A 20,036-nucleotide genomic window follows, 5' to 3' on the forward strand; every position below is an offset into this window, starting at 1 on the left:
AGTATTTCAGCAAATTTCCTGTCTTCATGCAGCTGACTGGGCCTATGCCAACCTGTCCCATTAGGACAAGAAGTCATAGTCTTGCACCTACCACACATAGCCTAATTGATCCAGAGTTTCCTGACCCAGGAAGTGCCCTCTCCTCTGACACAGTGCACTTAACTGGGGCAGCAGATTTCACTCTGAGAACTCTTCCCTTTCACCCAACATTAGATGTGCCTCCAGGAGAGGGTTGGGAAACACTGATCTAGAAAACTGGAGCCACTCCAAAGCTGAACGGGCAAACCTAGAGCATTGCCAACCCTATGCCACTGCTTGCAGTGTCCTAGCACCACCTACTGTACGTATTCAGATAAAATCAACTTTTTTCAACTAAAAGAAAATTGCCAGACACTCTTGGTCAGGGGGACAAACTTTTCCAGATGAAAAAGGCTTACACTGTTTAAAAATAAATAAATAAAAATGTTGATGGGATAAGAAATGTCAATAGTGTTATGTTAAGTATTTAAAAGCTTGTAAAACACAAGGAACAAACACAGCACACATATTAATATAGATATCTAATGTGAAAAATGTGAGTAAACATTGAACAAACAATCATTCAGAGAGTATATTTGTATGAATTTTGTACATTTTTGGGGCATCAAACTTGGAGCTTCAAAGTTTTTGACTGATTGGGTGTTCCACCCCTTGTCATCATTAATATTTTTTTAATATTTATTTAATTTTATATACCGGCAACCGTTTGCACATCGTGCCGGTTTACAAGTAACTTACAACAAAAGATATATAGGAGTAGCCTTTACAGAGAACGGTGTATAACATAAACGCAGTAACAGAATAAATAACTAAATATCTAAAGGGAGGGATGGAGGGGGGTAGTCGAGACAAATGGGGGGGCAGGGGGAGGGTGCAAACAGACACAGGGGGATAAGATATGAATTGGGATTCGAGGGAGAAATATGTACACTTGTTATATACAAAATTGTATGAATCATTAGAAGGGGAGGGTATTGGGTGTAGGACCTGAACGGGGGATGTTGGAGAGAGATGAGGGTTGGGCTAGCATGTTAGTTGGTGGAGCTGATGAGGAGAGGGGGTAAGCTTGGAGGAAAAGCCAGGTTTTGAGTTTCTTTTTGAAAGTAGGTGTGGAGGTTTCGGTACGTAGGTCAAGAGGCATAGAGTTCCAGAGGGAGGGGCCTGCAAGGGAAAGGGCTCTGTTGGTGGTGGAGATGAGTCTAGTGGATTTTATGGAGGGAGGGATAAGGGTTCCACGGAGGGAAGCACGGGTGGGTCTTGTGGAGGTACGAGGGAGGAAGGGTGGGTTTAGCCAGTTGTAGTGTTCGTTAGTAATACTTTTGTGGATGAGGGTGAGGGTCTTGTAAATAATTCGTGAGTGAATGGGAAGCCAGTGGAGATCAATGAGGGTGGGAGTGATGTGGTCTCTCTTATTGACATTGGTGAGGATGCGAGCAGTAGCGTTTTGGAGGAGTTGTAGAGGTTTGATGTGGGTAGAAGGGAGTCCAAGTAGGAGAGCATTACAGTAGTCAATCTTTGAAAAAAATTATGGATTGGAGTACTGTACGGAAATCGGAAAAGTGCCATTCTTTTAAATGATGCTTTTGGGTAAATGCCAGGTTCTTGTGGCCTGGTTTGGCCTCTGTTGAAAGAGGATGCTGGGCTTGATGGACCCTTGGTCTGACCAGGCATGGCAATTTCTTATAATATAACACAAATAACCAAACACTCCGGAATGGATGTAATGGCTGCAGCCATTTATTAGATGCCGAGTCCTGCTAGTCTGTCTATGTCCTTGCAGGGTAGGAGCCCTCCGCCATGTGTCTTCACCTACACCCTAGCAGATTTCTCCAAGGTCTCACATCCCTGAGAGCCTTGCTGATGTCAACATCCCGGGAAGGTCCTTTGTAAGCCACAACGCAGCAAGCCTACTGGGACCTCCCCAATGTTCATTTGACTGTGGAAAGTGGCTCAAGCCACAATTTGGTAGGCATCCTCCCTGCTGTGTCCATGTATAATTCTGGACTCAGACACCTACGGCGCAACACGGATAACAAATTCACAATGTACAATTACTAACTAGCAAACTCTGACTACCTATCAACTGGGTGGGAAAGTTTGTGTTGCAACCACCGGAGAAAAGGGAAGTGGGGTAGTCGCCAGCGGGACTTTAAACCTCGCGGTGGCTCCCACTCATCCAACGTCATCATACACCGTCCCTTGGCCAATCAGTTGGGCCTGGGACCAAGTCACTTGCTGATGATGAAATTGTGTTTGGTGCCTGGCCAACCTAGGGATTATGCGCCACTGCAGCGCCTGGACATCACTGGCATATAGGCCAGACCCTCCCCCATGGTAGATACGTGGTGACCGCCATGCTGCCTCCCCACATCGCCTGCATACCTCAACCACCAGCCCAGTAAGTACCAGCACAGAGAGAGACCTCCCAGCTGGTGCCTGTTATTGGCAACATCTGCACTGTGGGGTTGCTCCTTTCTTGCCAGTGTAAAAAAGACAAAGAAGCACAATAGGGGACAGCTGGCCATGTTATTGTTGCCCTACTCAAACGGGAAGCTCTGCTGTATTACTGTTGCCAGCATGCAAATGTACCTACTACAATGTGATTATTAAGAAAGTAAAATAGTCATATTGAATGAATGCATTATTTTCTAGATCATATATTACAAAACATTTGTAATAAAGTTGCAGGTTGGTGGCAACTGACACATTAATTCATTTTTCTAAGAAACTATGCATTTCTTAATTTAGTCTCCTTGTCACAAAAGAATACTTGGTCATGCAATAAACATTACCTTGATGAATTACTAATAAATGAAAGTTAATTTTTTTTCTAAACCTTCTAATATACTTTCAAAATGCTTGGAAAGCCTGGAAACATGACACATAAAATATTAGCATAACCAATTCCAATGCACTGAGCATCTGCTCTTGCAGTTCTTCTTTATGTAGACAAGTTTGAACCAGAAAAGGAAATGCTCATATACAGCAACAGTAAATCAAACCTACATCTGAATCAAAAGCAGTTGTCATGCAATGAAGTACGGCATGGAACTAATTTCGGGAGTTGAACAGTCAAAATGTAGTCTCACAAGATTTGAGACTGGAATTAAGCAAGGAAAATGGAAACAAACTAAAAAAATCCCAATAAAAAATAAAAGTTTTCTACCTGTTGCTTTAACTGATGGACTAGTCTATCTTTTTCACGTTTGAGACCCATAACTTCTTCTTGAGTCTTCTTCTTCTTTGAGGCAGACAGTTCGAGCAAGGCAATGTTAGCATCCTTTTCACTGATTGCAGCAAGTAATGCTTCCTGCCTGGGAAAAAAACATAGGCTAGTTTGTTTCTCATTAAGAAAAGAAAGACATCTTTTTATATATATTATTTAAGTTGACATTTATTGACTTTGCTGGTTTTTGATTGGTGAACATTTATGCTTTGAATCATCACTGGACAGCAGATGTGCATCAAACCATAAACAGAACTATCTTTAAAGCAAAAGTCTAACAGAGATATTTCAACAAATATTTCAGTATGGAGTTATTAGAGATAATTTTTAAAAGGCTATATGTACATGAACCCAGGCATGTAAATTGGCTTTTACGAGGGGCGTTGTACAAGGAAAAGCATGCATATAACTTACACATTTAATTTTCTACACATTTGCAGTAGGCATTCCAAGGAGTCAGAGTTGTGACAGCGAAAGCATTTAAAATTCCTGTTTATATTTCCACACAGCAATTCAGGAACAACCAAGGAATTTTCAAAGCGGACTTAGGAGCATAAATCTGCTTTGAAAATATGGGAAAAAGTCTGTGAGCACCAGCTTTAGCCCTTCACATGCTGTTGAAAAATACCCTCTCTGAACACAAATTAATTATAATAAGGTGGATTTTCAAAATGGTGCTGAGTGCCTGACAGTGGTCTATTTACTAAGAGGTCATTAATCAGTCTGACAGTACATTTCAAACCAGCACGCATTCATATGTGTGTGCATACATCAGCCCACACCCAGGGACGCAGACATTTTATAACATACGTGCACATGTTATAAAATAGTCTGGCCGTGCGCACCTGTGCACAAAATTTTAGAGGGCACACACAAATCCCGTTTTTTTCCACCTTCACTTCCCCAGTTAGCCCCGACCCTTAACACCCTGCATATCTGCCTAGTTTTCATTAATTTTTACATTACATGTCATCCATAGCATAAGTAAAGTTATGTGGCAGGAGACCTCGCACACGCTGGGGCGTGTAAGTATTTCTGTGCACATCTCTGGTTCACACCCCGCCAAGATGATGCCCACATCCCACCCCTTTTTGAAAACTTTCGAGATGTGCACTCAGTGGGAGATACGTGTGTATCTCTGCGGCTTTTAAAATCCACTCGATGCACGAGAGCCCGACTTATTCGTGCATCCCCTAATTAATGCGCGTCAGGGTTTTAAAATTCACTTCTATGACAGCAAATAGCAAAAATATCCAGGGAACTTACGTGTGCAACTTTTTCAGGATATTCAATGGGCTTATGTGCACAAGTCTGCCACTGAATATACTCAGATAAAGTTAAAGGAATATCTTTATCAGGGGATAGTTAGGACAGCTGTTTTTCTGACCAAACTTGTGTACATAATTTTAGCTAAAGATTGCTCAATTTGGAGTACATTTTCAAAGTGGTTTCACACAGAAAACAGCATATTCACCTGAAAGAAACATGCATACAGAGATATGCCTTTTTATACATGTAGAGAGTATGTGCATATTTTCCATTTTGCATGTATCTTTACAGGTGGAAAAAGGGACAGGCTAGGGACGTACCAGGGCGTGGTTCAGAAGCGCGCATAGTAGGTGCTTTGTTGAAAGAGATACGAGCATATACATTACTGAACTTGTTCATACTCTCTTACACCTGTTTATTGACTAGGGCAAGTGAAATCAGCCACGCGCATGTTATAAAATTCGGGGTTGGCGCATGCAAGGGGGTGCACACTAGTGCACCTTGTGCGTGGCGAGCCCTAGGGGAGCCCCGATGGCTTTCCCCGTTCCCTCCGAGGTCATATGAAAATAAGAACATGCCATATTGGGTCAGACCTCTTCATCATTTTCACTGCTTTGAGAAAATGAATTAGAACATAAGAACATGCCATACTAGGTCAGACCAAGGGTCCATCAAGCCCAGCATCCTGTTTCCAACAGTGGCCAATCCAGGCCATAAGAACCTGGCAAGTACCCAAAAACTAAGTCTATTTCCATGTTACCATTGCTAGTAATAGCAGTGGCTATTTTCTAAGTCAACTCAATTAATACCAGGTAATGGACTTCTCCAAGAACTTATCCAATCCTTTTTTAAACACAGCTATACTAACTGCACTAACCACATCCTCTGGCAACAAACTCCAGAGTTTAATTGTGCGTTGAGTGGAAAAGAACTTTCTCCAATTAGTTTTAAATGTGTCACATGTTAACTTCATGGAGTGCCCCCTAGTCTTTCTATTATCCGAAAGAGTAAATAACCGATTCACATCTACCCATTCTAGACCTCTCATGATTTTAAATACCCTCAGCCGTCAGGTCGCTCCAAAATCGGAGCGGTCTCGGAGGGAACTTTCCTTCTGCCCCCTCCCACCTTCCCCTCACTTCCCCTACCTAACCTGCCCCCCAGCCCTACCTAACCCCCCCCCCAACCTTTGTTTTACAAGTTGCGCCTGCCTCTGGGCATGCGTTGCGCGCACCGGCCAAGTGCCGGCGTGCAATTCCCTGGCCTAGCGGCCCTACGGAAGCCTCTGGCCACGCCCCCACCCCGCCCCTTTTTTCAAGCCCCAGGACATGTGCGCATCGCCGGGCCTATGCAAAATAGGCTCGATGAATGTAGGGCCTTTAAAATCTGCCCCTATATTTTTTACACATGTATATTTATAACATAGGTAGAGAAAGCATGCACTTTCTTGCATTGGAAATATTCAAACATATTGAAACATATGTTTGTAATTTTGGACCAGAACCTTATGATATTTTATAAACTGTGCATGCTCCTGCCGCTCAGTTTATAAAATATTTATTTATTTTATTTAATAGCATTTCTAGACCGCTTTCCTGATTTAAATTAAATCACCCAAAGCAGTGTACAATAATAAAACATCGATCAATTCAGAAAAAATATGATGTTCAGCAATATTAATTGGACTTTCAGCTTTCCTCAGTTCCCATCACTGATTATTTTATTTATTTATTTATTTATTTATTTAACGTGTTTTGTATACCGTCATTCAGTTTCGCCATCAGAACGGTTTACAGAATCATGCAACAGGATGTAAAAGCATCGTCACAGTGTCTTATCATGTAAGTTGGTTACATGTAATAGTTATCACTTGCAAGGCTAATTTCATGTAATAGTTATTAATTGTAAGGCTAATTACATACATACAATAAAGGTATTATATACGGGAAAGGTATTACATATTCGCTGTTGTTATATATTGGAATGGGTTACTAGGATGGGGAGAGGTGTATAGGTTGGTTGGTGAGATATATATTTGGAGGTATAATATCGGGGGTTTAACAATACAAAGTGTCTTTAGATGAAGTGATGTATATTATATAAGGTTGGTTGGGTAATCCATTGTTAAGAATTCTTTGGTAGAACCAAGTCTTTAACTTCTTACAAAATTTCATCAGATCTTGTTCTTCCTTAATCTCCAAGGGTAAATCATTTCATAAATTTAGAGCTGTGGTGGAAAATGCTCTGTTCTGTAATCTAACATGCTGGAAAACCTTAACAGAGAGTAACTGTACTTGAAACTGACGTTGTGGTCTCTGTACCCTACTTGAACATACAATGTAAATATTAGCATAAATCTCCACATGTCCATTTACTTTTATAAATGCTCTACCATGAATAGGTTTGAAAGTTAGGATCCCTTTGCATTCCCTGACCTTCAATACCCTATTTAGTCCAGATAATTGTGCGCACAAAATTTATATGAATGATGGCGGTAAAATTTCAAAATGCGGCTTCCGTGCTTGTAACATGAAAAGCTACAGTATATACACAAAGGCTTTGAATATTGGCATCTAAATGAAACCTGTCAAATTTTGAGCATCTAGATTTAGCTAAATTTTCAATTGAAAACCTAACAGGTTATGTTAATCTGAAAATTTGGCTACAGATAACTTAAAATGAACCATTTATCCTTACTGTTTAGTGGCTGGTTGAAAGTGCTTATATTTAGGTACTTAAAAGGTAGGTAGTTACTGGAGCACAAATAAGATGGGGAATAAAATTTAGGTGCCTAGTCTTGATTTTTCAGTAATAGGCACCAAAATTTAAGCCCCTAAATTTAGGGGAATTTTCATCCAAAATATTAGGCACCTACTGAAAATGTCCCTAAATGTTGCTGTCTAAGTGAGAGATCTATATTAAACCAGAAAACAGAAAAGCTATCCAGATAAGAATTCTGCTGAATGTATCTAGATATCTTTAGAAAAGGTATTTTTCCAATCAGACTTTCTTAGCTAACTTTTGGCAGAGCGAAATATTGGCACCATCTGGAAAGTGTGAAACTATACCCTGGAACCCTGCAACCGGGTAAATTCTGTGCAGACAAAGAGTTGCCTAGCCAAATTTAGCTGGGGATCAAGGGGAGATATTCAAATCTCAGATTTTCTCAGGGTAACTCCAAAGGTTTCTCAGACAACTCCATTAATTATTGACCTCTGAGTGTTTTATGAAGATATCTCTTTGTGTGCACTGTGCTTCCATGAAGGAGAAATTTAACACAACTTACTAGAATGAGTTGATGATTCTATTGACACAGATATTTTGATCAGTCTTTATATATATTTCTTTTTTTTTCATTCTAGAATACCCTGGGATTACATAATTTATTACCTGACTAACTGTACCCGGCCACGCGTTGCTGTGGCTCAGTCTGGTTAAATGGAAAAGAAAGAAAAGAGAAAGTGCACGTTTCTAATATGTTTAAGCGAGCTGTTCTCTGTTCAGCTCTTTGCGCTTTGGCGGCTGCTGCTTGTGATCTCTTCATAGCCGCTTTCTACTGCATTTGCTCTGCTCCGGCCGTCCCAACTCCCTCCCCCGGCGGTGGACGGACTGGTTTGGCGACTCTTCTACCCTTTCCTCCTCCTGTGTGTAACTGTCCGGCAGTCCCTACTCCATCCCTCCTTTCCCAGCGGCGGAGGAACGGGCTGAGTGGTTTCTCGGAGTGGCGACTTGTCTGCCCTTTCCTCCTCCCCTCTGTGACACCCAGCACGTAGCACAGAGCTCTATGGTTCGCACATGTGCGGTAGAGCTGCTCTCTACTGCGCATATGCGGTCCGTCAGTCAGAGCCCATTTATATTGTAGATAGCGTGTGTTGCTTTTATGTCCAACAGATGGTGCTGGTTTTCCAAAAAAGCATGTTTTTACCTGACACAGGTGTGACATCTATATAATATAGGTATATAAAAACACGCGCGTATTCAAATGCAACTTTGTGTCAAAATTTCAAAGCAATCGGTGAAGAACTTTCGGAGATTTAAGATTTTGAACAAACGAACATTTACATTTTTATTTATATAGATTAATAAGCCTGAACTTAAATGCCAAAGAATTGCATTTTATTTTATTGGGGTGATTTTCAAACTGCCCACTTTGCTGCAAATCCACAGGTACTTTTTATCACCAATTTTCAAAATGAAAATAAATACATTCATCCACTTTGAAACTTGCTGAGGGTACAATGGACCCACAAATATTTTCAACTGCTTTTTCTGCAGGAAAATTTTCCATGGAAAATACTGCATGTAAATTTGAAAATGCACATAATTTTTCTCTTCCAACTTAAATATACCCGGGGAACATCTATCTTCAAATGTGGCTAAAAGTACATGCATTGTGGAACCCCACATATACTATCAGCCAGGTTAATGGTGGTAAATTTTCAGACAGCTCTTTTACCCTGGTAAATCAGTACTTATCCAGGTAAATGGTGTAACAGACCCTTTGTCCTGTTACCATTAACGCCTGGATGTCAAGGGTCAGCTAACTAATGCAGGATGAAAGTGGTAGAGGATTCAAATACAGCCCCTCCTTCTACGAAGCCTAGAATGACCAACCCTCTGATGAGTTTTTAAAAACAGGGCTCTGGCTACTGCTAGAGAGGCTGTCCTTCTGCTTAGCATTCAGTGAAGAGAGAGAGGAGCTTAGCTTTTGTTATTTTTCAGGCTCAGCCAAAGGAGCCAAGCAAGCCCTGATTGAAGATCCTGGCCAGGGTCAGGAGGATTTCTGCCCACCCAGTACACAACCTGTCTGGTGGGAGATACTGTCTGAGTGCATTTTTTGGACTTTAATCTGTGGTGGTGGTGGTAGTGGTGTTGGAGGTGGTGAAAACAATAACAGTGAAAGAATTCAAAGGGGCATGGGATAAACACTGTGGATCCCTAAAGGCTAGAAGATGGAAATGAAGAAAAGAGTGCATGGGGGTAACTTGCTGGTATGGCGGTTACTACCCTTAACCAATAAGCCTTCATACTGTTGATGCAACCCCATCATTGCTCTCTGCTTCAATGGCAGAGAGAAAAAAGAAAAAGGACATTGAATTTTACAGTCTGGGAAAACAAATAAGCTTGATAGTAACTTGCTGATGTGGTTGTTACTAACCTTAACCAATAAGCTTGATACGTTTGATGCAACTCCAACATTGCTCTTTGCTTCAACAGCAAGAGGTGATGGGGGAATTGGACTCAAACAGCAACCATCAAGGTCTCTGACTTTGATAGTCTGGGAAACTAATAAGTATGGGGGTGACTTGTAGGCACTGGCAGATGCTATCATAAACTTGCTGGGCAGAATTTTTCTGCCATCATTTCTATGTTTTTATGTTAAGTGGTAGAAGCCTTACGAGGCTGTTCAGCTACTGGGCCCAGGGAATTGGGGGGAACCCTGGATCTGGATGTGGACAGGTTAGGGAAGACCTGCCCCCCCCCCCCCCCCCCGTGACCTGCTGTAGGAGTACATTCCAGTGGTATTTTCATTTTTGCTAATTTGAACATCCAGGAGGAAGTTTTGACCACCCTTCCTTCCTGACTGCAGCACAAGAGTCCTGCTCCAGGGGATCCCTCCCATCAGGGCTTCAAAGACAAGAATAAAGGACTGCATTAGATTAAAGAAAAGGTTTGATTCATCTGAGTAAAGGCAAAGCCTATCATCAAAAGGGACATCTATCTGGTGATTCTTAAGACCCCTGGGGAGAGAGAGAGTTTATCTCATTGTGCTGAGACTGCCAGTTGGAGGGGTGATTCTGCTCAACTAACCTGGGGACTCTATTTTTCCATTGGGTATCAGTGGGCACACAGGGATGGGTTTACAATGGTTTTTGAAAATTGCCCTCCCCATGTAATACCTTAAAGACAATTACAAGAAAAAAATCAAGGCTAAAGAAAAAAATTCAGACATCCACAGTGTTACTGTTCAGAGAGAGTGCTGACTGCAAAGCCTTAGGGGCGCTCAGCTGAGCGCACTGTTTAACCCGCTGTCAGACGTGGGTTAAATAGGCGCTAATCTTCCCCCTAATGCAATAGGGGGATCAGCGCCTATTTAACGCGCGTCTGACACGGAGTGAATGAGTTAGGGCTCATCACATGCCTGAGGCTATTACTCATTCACTCCAAATGCAAAAAGATAAATGTGCGCCTCAGACGCACATTTATCGCTCAGATATTAATGCCTGCCTGGCAGACAGGTAGGTTATGAAAACCAACACCGAGTTTACTGGCATCGGTCTTCATAACCAGCAACCGCGGCGGGTCGCGTTAGCAAGGAGGCACTATAGTCGCGCAAGTGACCCTAGCGCCTCCTTCTTAGCACGACCCCCTAATTTACATATTGCATGGCGCCCCCCCCCCTTGCGGGCACCATGCATGCGTTAAGAAAGCGGGCGCTGAAAAGTCAACGCCCGCATTCTGCAAAGATTATTGCATTGGCCCCTTAATTTGCTGTTGGTACATTAGACTTGCTGGGAAAGTGCTTGCTCCTAGACCCAGCCTTGTTCCAGACCTGCCCAGCCTGACCGGTCCAGTCTGCAGCTTTGCTACATCCAGCTTATTCACAACCCTGTCAGTCTACTGCTTCTCCAGATCCAGCCTGTCCACAGCATTGCCTGGTTCAGCCTATCTATAGGTTTGCCTATCGCAGACTGTTCATTGCCTTGACTGATCCAGCCTTTTCTCAGACTTCCCATACAGTGTTACACACTGGACTCCTACTGGCCCCTGGCACCCAAAGGCCCAACCTGAGGGGAAGGGGGCTAACAAGGGAGAAGACCATCCTATGTCCCATCTTGCCATCCTGCACTATTCCTCGAGCGATGTTCCCTGAACAGGGAGTGCATAACAGAATGAACCGATCATCCAGCATGTGAGTCTGAATTTTTCTTTTCTGACTTGGACTGCTATAATTCTGCCTCTCTCCTGTATGATAGGCCAGCTGATGCTTGCTATCTCTGCCCTGTATGTTTTACCTGGAATTCTCTGGTTTCTCCTGCTTGCTCTCATTCCTTGTGCATTAATCCCCTGAAAAAGTATACTAAAGAACAAGACTAGACCAGAAGCCTCTCAAAGAACACCCTCCACTATACAAAATCCAGGCACTGCCAAAGACACAGACAAAAAAGTACAGACAAAACTTACCATAGGTCCAGAAATACCTTTGGTACATACAGGCACCACAGTTAAGCAGATTGATTCAGATTGCACCAACAAGACCTGTTCTGCTGCTCCAGTTATTTCTAAGTTGTTGCCTTTAACAGCAGATTCTATCCTCCTGCAACCTGTTAAAGGGAAGCACAGCCTCGACCCTGAGAATTCTGAGACTTGTAATGGAAGCTATAGCTATTAATCTGAATCCTGTTACACAAACTTTGAATTCTGGCAATACTAAAGTAGTTGATCCCTTTTCTACCTGCCAGCCCACAGCCATGGTTCCCCCAGAGTCAACTAACTCTGAATTTAAAATGGTAAAACCTGCACCTGAACTAAAAAAAAATATTTTCTACTTCTTGTACAGACACAGCAAGTCCCACCCACCAAGACTTCTTAAAATGTTTACCAGCAAAGGCTAACTCAGACCGTGATTGCAGTGATCCTGTGACTCCCTTGCTCCATTTACATCCACCAGACTATCTGAAGCAGGAATGACTAACTGACTCAGGCAAAGCTCAGCCATCATCAGCTGCAACCCAGCAACTGCTAATGAGACATTTAGTGAAGCATCTGAGAGCAGCATGTACCTTAACTGGACTTAAGCTACACACACAAAATTCAGATTCTGAGTCTAACCTTCATGCACAAGATCTGCTGCAAAATGCTATGCCTATTACAAATACTGGGGCGGATTTTAAAAGGGTTATGCGCGTAACCCCAAAAACCCACTCCTGCGCACGCCGAGTCTAATTTGCATAGGCCCAGTGATGCGCACAAGCCCCGGGATGCGCGTATGTCCTGGGGCATGAAAAAAGGGGCGGGGAGTGGGCGGGGCAGTCTGGGGGCGGGTCCGAGGTCTCCGGCACAGTGGCTGTGCTGGGGGATCACGCGCCGGCACTTGGCCCGCGCGCGCAACCTACGCCTGCCCGGAGGGAGGCATAAATAAAAAAATAAAGGTGGGGGGGGGAGGATTTAGGTAGGGCTGGGGAGCGGGTTAGATAGGGGAAAGGAGGGGAAGGTGGGAGGGGTGGAAGGAAAGTTCCCTCCAAGGCCGCTCCGATTTCAGAGTGGCCTCAGAGGGAACAGGGAAAGCCATTGGGGCTCCCCTAGGGCTCGGCACGCGCAAGGTGCACAAGTGTGCACCCCCTTGCGTGCGCTGACCCCGGATTTTATAACATGCGCATGGTTGCGCACGCATGTTATAAAATCTGCCCCACTGTGATGAAGATAGGGGAACAACAATATCAAAATTAATGGTACATCAGGTATATCTTAAACACCTCAAAGGTTATCTTAGCCAAATATATGTAGGCCCCTTACTTCGAGGGTCTGTATTATGTGACAGACTCTACTATTGTGCAGGGTCACCTTACTTTAATTTTAATTTTCACTCATCAATCCTATCTTTTTAGTAGAAATTTTTCTTTATAATAAAATCAGTCATTGACTGTCAAGCAATCTTCACGAGTACACACAAGAGACACTAATACTCATCTACTCCATTCCTGGTAGTTCACCCGACACAGCTGTGTTTCGGACATCATCGTCCTGCTTCAGGGGGTATCCTTCAGTATCTCCTTATGAGAGCGTTGTCATGGAGCCTTCTTTAATTTGTTGGCTTGCTTCTTCTTTTTAATTCCACGACAGCCCCGTTGGGCTGCGTCTGCTCTTGGCTAAGATAACCTTTGAGGTGTTTAAGATATACCTGATGTACCATTAATTTTGATATTGTTGTTAGACAGTTCGGTACACTGGAATACAGTGGTTTTGGGTGAATAGGTTGTGGAAGATAGGGGAACTACATACTCTGTTCTGCCATCCTGCCATGTAAGGACACCTTCAATAACCCTTACAAATTCCTCTCTGCCCTTTTAGCCAGAAAGAACCTCTGTCGGTTGCAGCTAAGCCTCAGCTTCTGAAAGCCACCATTCTTGAACAACCAGCCCAGAAGGGGCATCCTAGCTCAGGAGAGTCTCCTGCTCTAGATGTCCAGACCCAGGAGAGCCCTGCCTCAGATACCCAGTGCTCAGAAGAACACTGTCCACACCCTGCGCCCAGCTACCAAGTGCCATGCACTGGTCCTGCTGCCTCGCTTCAAAGAAATCCTGTGCCAGTGGGTATTCTCTTCACCCGCCCTATACAAATAGTCCAGTAATCCAAGGATCCTATGCCAGGGGATCCATGCACCCCATGTTAGGGGTGGACCCTTCACGCACCATGTGCTGGTGATCCCATCCTCTAAGGATCCTGAGCCAGTGGTCTTACATCTCAGTCACCTTATGCCAGTGGCCCTGCCTTTCGGACATGCCGAGTCAGCAGGGCTCCCGCTCTGAAACAGTCAGTCCAGGAGAGGGCTCCAGATCTGATCCAATCAGCTCAAGAGAAGGCCCCAGCTCTGATCAAGCCAGCCCAAGAGACAGCCCCAGCTCTGATCCAGCCAGCCCAGCAGAGGGCTCCAACTCTGATCAAGTTTGCGCAGCAGAAGAACCCAGTGCTCTTCCAGTCAGCCCAGTGCAGGGTCCCAGTGCTTTTCCAGTCAGCCCAGCGGAGGGTCCCAACTCTGCTCCAGTTCGCCCAGGAGAGAGAGCACCAGTCCACAGCCAGTCCAACCAGGAGAGAGTGCCCATCCACAGACAGTCTGCCAGAAAGCACCCACCTATAGCCAGTCTACCCAGGAGAGGGTGTCCGCCCAGCAAGGGGCATCTGTCCACAGCCAGTCTGCCCAGGAGGGGGTACCTGCCCACAGCCAGTCTGCCCTGAGAAACAACTTCCCAGCCAAGCCTCACCTTGCTCACTCACAAGATCATTCATCAAAGTGCTTCATTTACTAAGACCCTAGTGTACCTGAATGTAAATTACTTCAAACTACCAATGAAAAAGCATGAGCTGAATCTAAAATAAATACTGTGGACCATGCTGATGCATAACCTAGAATCAAACACACAAATTGTTTTTAACATATAAAAACATTCTGATGCAAAAGAAAAAAAAACTTATGTACAAATGGAAAAAGCCAGAAAGGAGTCTCTAGATTCAATAAATGGCTTTCTGCTAATCACTGTAAGAATCAGACTTATGAAATGAATAAATTTAACACGTGCAAATTTGGATCTCTTGAACCTTTGCCCAGTCTCCTACTACCCTTATGCCTCCACATAATGACCAATAAACATGCCAGAAAGTTATATGGCCAGGACTTAAAAGTTTCTAGAGAATAAATGTAAACATTTGGAGGGTAATATTTCAAAAGGAATCAAAGAAAACCAGTTCATTTTAGCTACTCTTAAAGTTATGAGGCAAGGATTAATTTTAGATAAACAATTGCATTTTATTTCATACACAGAGATTTGTTCAGTTGTTATACTCTCATTTTATTATAATCAAAGTTATTATTTTTAATTCCATATTTATAAATAATGACAATGTCTGACAATCTATGTGTAGTCTCTAAGTAAATATTATACACAAATTATTGTTCCTAATTATTGCATAAAACTGATTATAAAATATTAAGCCAAATGTAAGGATTCCAGACATATTACTCACACAAAACTAGATGAAACTGTAAGTAAATGTAGAAGCAATATTTTTCCAAGTATGAGAAATTTAAGACTTGGACAAAAAAAAAAAAAATCACCCCTGTAGTTGTGCAAAAAAAAATTACATACCAATTTAGGCAGGACACTTTGGTGATACATTTCTTGTAACTCACAGTTGGTATCAATTTTGCAGAGTTAAATGTGGAATAATCAAGATTTTGGTTGAGTTTGAGACTCTTCTGTTTCTGATGGATCTGCTTTGTTCCTTGTTAAATTTATCGTACAGGTTAAACTGTGCAACCAAGTACATGTACAAAAGTTGCCTCTTCCCTTTATACAGCCTTATGTGCACATAGGGATGGTAACTTTAAAACAAGTAAGCACGCACCCATATACACATGTATATGGGAGCGAGCACACATGTGCATGAATTTTATATTGTCCGCTCAAGTGTGCACATTATATAAAATACATCTAGCGCGCGTATGTGTGTCCCTAATTTTAAGCAGTTACAAGAAAAAAGGTTATTCATGTGTTTTCCTTAGGACTTGTAGGCTTTTACATGCAGAAGTGAGCACATTTTTAAACATGCGAAGGAAATTACCAGTTTACCAATTAGTACACCAGTTTACCCAGTCTCTGGTCTTTCAGCCTACACTCACCTCAGTATACCCAGACTTTTCACCCTGTCAGTTTTTGGCTATAAAGAGTTTTATTCTCACTTACCCCTGATAATTATCAGAAGTAATTATGCACAGGTAATAGCCGGATGTGTGCTGTGTTTGCAGGTTTTACGCGCGCAGGGCACTCGCGCACCGGCGCGCCTATTTTGCATAGGCCGCCGGCGCGCACAAAGCCCCAGGACGCGCGTAAGTCCCGGGACTTCGTAAAAGGGGCGGGAGGGGTGGGAGGGGCGTTTCGGCAGGCCGGGCATGTGTCCGGGGGCGGGTCTGGGGTCAGGGGGCGGTCCGGGGCGGGTCCGGGGGCGTGGCAACGGTTCGGGGGCGGGCCGGGAGGGTGGTCCCGACTACCCCGGCACTGCGGCCTGTGCCGGGGGATTTCAAGCGGCACGCGCAAGTTACGCCTGCCTCAAGCAGGCGTAACTTGCACAACAAAGATAGGGGGGATTTAGGTAGGGCTGGGGGGTGGGTTAGATAGGGGAAGGGAGGGGAAGGCCAGGACAGTGCCATTAGCTGCTGTCCTGGGGAAGCATGCACCGGCATTTACTGCTGCTCCAAAGGAGCAACAAGATGAAAAGTAAAAAAAAATCCTATTAGGCAGGTGGTAGGGGTTGGGGAGGAGAGAGGGAAAGGTAGTGAGGTTTTATAGGGGTATAGAGAACTGAGGACACCCTACTCATGTCGCCATGCATTGCATTGAAAAATGCCCTCCACATACGCACTCAGCCATTGGATTTTATAACATGTGTGCGCATGTTATAAAATTGGCATGTCCATGTGCACGGGTCTTAAAATCGACCTCTTATGTCTTGTTTGTTGGTCCTGGGGAAATTCTGCACTACTGCAGAGCGAAAAATTTGCACAGAATTCCCCCCCTGCGCAGAATTGCCAAATTCTGCGCAGAAAATGGCAGAGGAGACCCCAGCATGCCACGAATGGAGTGCACGAAGATGAAGGCCCCGGTGAGAGAGGAGAGAGGAGGGGAGGGGATGTGGGGGAGGGTTTGTGAGAGAGGGGAGGGTGAAATAGCAGGGAGAGGGGTGTGAAAGAGGGGAGGGGAGGGTGAGAGAGAAGGGGGGGGGGGTGAGCAGGAGGGTGTGAGAGAGAGCATGGGAGGTGAAGGCGGAGGATGCTTGAGTGTGGGTGCCAGAGAGAGGGAGCCTATATGAGGAGATTGTGAAGGAGTGTGTATGTGTGTGTGTGTGTGTATGAAAAAGGGATTGTGTGTATGTGAGGGTGCTAGCCTGTGTGAAGGGATTGTATATGTGTGAGACATAGCCTGTGAGAAGGGGCGCATGAGAGAGAGACAAGGGTAGCCTATGTGAGGATGTATGCATAAGAGAGAAAGGGAGCTTGAGTGGGTATGTATGCAAGAGAGAGGGACCCTGAATGAGGGGATGCGTGTGTGTGTGTGAGAGAGAGAACCTGTATGAGGGTGTGTATATGTGTACTAGAGAGAGGAAGCATGTGTGTGAGAGAGGGAGGACAGAGGGAGCTGTGTGAGGGGCAGTACTGAGAACAGGGTCAAACTCTGGGACTGGCGATAGAGTGAAAGGGGTTGAGCCTAGAGGTGGAGGGGAAAGATACTGGCAGGTGGAGCAGTTAGGGCCTGAGTTTTTTTGTGCAGAATTCCCCCAGGAATAGTATGTACATAAATATACCCAGACTAAATGGAGGCTTTCCCAATGTGGTGCTGGGGAGAGGATTTTTGAATATATGTGTATAAATTACCTCAAAAATGTTCTGCACAAAAGTTAGCAGCTGTAATTTTGTACAGGTAATTTTGTTGGGATAATTTTCAAAGTGAAAGTAAGCACATACGTTTGCTTTGAAAACTAGTATAGCTAATGTGTACATTCACCAACTTTCTTATTGTGTAAAAACTCATTCATAGGCTAAACCAATGCAAAGATGGAATCATTTTCAATCATCCTTTTTGGTAAGTTGAAGGCAACATTTTTTGAAAACACATTTTCTATAGATGTTACTACTGCTATGGCCCCAAAGTCTTATCATTGTTTAATAAATAAAGCGAATGAATACATTCTTAGACCATTTATTATACTAGTATAATTCAAGATACATTTCTGCATTAATATTTATAGAAACTAATCCTTTACGCTGCCAGTAGAATTTCTTACATACACGACAAATATTAATCTGTTCTATAAACACTGACAAAAGATTTGCACTCAGTGCACAGCTAACGTTTATGCATCTGCTGTTAAAATAGAAGATATAAAAACACCCCATAAATTAACAATAGTTTCCCTATAACTGGCAAATTTGCTCCCATTTTCATAATCTTTTTAGCTGTAATTGTAATGTAAATACTTAAAGCCAACTTATTTTAACCTAAGATTTGTTTAGAAAGAAAAATGTATTCTTATTTAACAAGTTGGTGTTCCCAAATCAGGAAATTTGTTGGGATGGAGAATAGTGAACCTATAGTGGTAGACAATAATAATTGTTAGAAGTCAGTTTTACATGATTTATGCATTTTATAGATCTAACAATATGCTGAATTTACAATAAGCTGAAAGAATATGAATCAGCCAATTGGTTTAGATTATTCAATTTGGTTTACATGCTGGTGAGTAAAATTTGTATCAGGCTTTATGTGTTTTTGAAATAAAATCCAATAAGGGGCACAGGGACACACCTTAGATCAGATATAAAAGCAACTTTTTTCCTAAATGGAGTTACAGGTGTCTAATGTAGGCTCTTTTTTGTTCCACTTTAAATAAAGTAATTTAGACACCTGATTCAAGGTGTGTTTCAGTGGCTATTATGGGATCGTGTGGTGCTTATGCTTGGAAATAATAACATAGTAACACAGGGTGATATTTAAGATCCACAATGCAGTGAAAAATAACCAGGCAAATTTACCAGACTGTCTTTATCCAGATATTCAGCTGCACTTACCTGGATAAAAGTACAGCTATTTCTGTAGATAGCATTGTCCTTTCAAATTTAGCTGGGCAGCACTAAATATTGCACTACCTATTGCACTACCCATCTAAATGTAAAAAGTCTGCCCTAGGAATATCCTAACCCAGCCCCCTATATTTCCCAGGTAAATTTGTGCAGATTTTGATTTGGGTAAAATTTATCCATCTGAGTTTTAGCCACATAAAGCTTTTGTATATCGACCCCCATAATGAATCACTGCAGAAAGAGTCCAATTTAGTCTATTCAGTCTGCATAGCTGTAATTCTTCCATTCTGGATAGATGAGCATACAAATTCCCACATTCGACAACACCAGCTCCCCTCCCCCATGTCTTTCACCTTCATTTTCCTCCCCTTTCCTAACACTGCCCTCCATATCAGTCCCAAGCATTCCCAGAATTACTTACAGTACTGGCTTCCACCACCTTTTATTTATTTATTTAACACTTTTTTTATACCGGCATTCGTAGGACACATCATGTCGGTTTACAAGTAACTGAGAAGGGAAATTACAATGAACAAGGGAGGGGCTAACTGGGTAATATGCAAAATACAAAGGAAGAGAGTCAACAGCAGAATTACAACTTTTTGCATTCAAGTTAGGGTTAAATATGCAAAAGAACTTATAAACAAATTAAGCGAGGCATGTACACTTGAGAAATTAGCATATGAGGGCTTATTTACAGTAAGAGGAGGCAAGTGCACATATGTATAGTTAAAAGCTGGTGGGGGGGGGGAGAAAGGAAGGAGGGAGCAGGGGGAGAGGGGCGGGTGGGGTAGAGTGAAGAGGGGTACAGTAAGGCACGGGTACTTTGAGGGAGGGGTTGCTAGGGGGTGAGAGGGAGGGGTAAAGGGGGGCTAGGAGTGCAAGGGAAGGAAACAGGAAGGGGTGGTATAAAGGCTGAGTGTGAGCTGAGGTGGTTCGTAGGACAAAATTAGGATTGAGAGGAGTTGGGGTATGCCTGTCTAAAGAGCCATGTTTTGATTCCTTTTTTGAAGTGGCTCAGGGATGGTTCTAGGCGGAGGTGGACGGGGAGGGAATTCCAAAGTGTGGGGTCCGCAATAGAGAAGGCTCTATCTCTGGTAGTGGTAAGGTGCCCAATTTTAAGTGAGGGGATTTGGAGAGTGCCAGCAA

At 43.2% G+C, this 20,036-nt stretch overlaps 1 protein-coding gene across 5 annotated transcripts in view; it reads right to left on the reverse strand.

Annotated features, from left to right (window-relative positions):
• The window catches only part of ERC2 (ELKS/RAB6-interacting/CAST family member 2), a 1,638,183-nt gene that overhangs the window by 508,006 nt on the left and 1,110,141 nt on the right, over nt 1-20,036 (reverse strand). For all 5 annotated transcript variants that reach the window (XR_003856601.1, XR_003856602.1, XR_003856603.1 and 2 more), the window contains one exon: nt 3,206-3,353. Coding sequence is in view for 1 of the 5 variants with exons in the window: in XM_029600911.1 (XP_029456771.1) it covers nt 3,206-3,353 (148 nt within the window). In the remaining 4 variants the exon portion in view is untranslated. The remainder of the gene's footprint in view (nt 1-3,205; nt 3,354-20,036) is intronic.

The sequence above is a fragment of the Rhinatrema bivittatum genome, chromosome 4 (assembly GCF_901001135.1).
Source record: "Rhinatrema bivittatum chromosome 4, aRhiBiv1.1, whole genome shotgun sequence".
Classification (NCBI taxonomy): Eukaryota; Metazoa; Chordata; class Amphibia; order Gymnophiona; family Rhinatrematidae; genus Rhinatrema; species Rhinatrema bivittatum.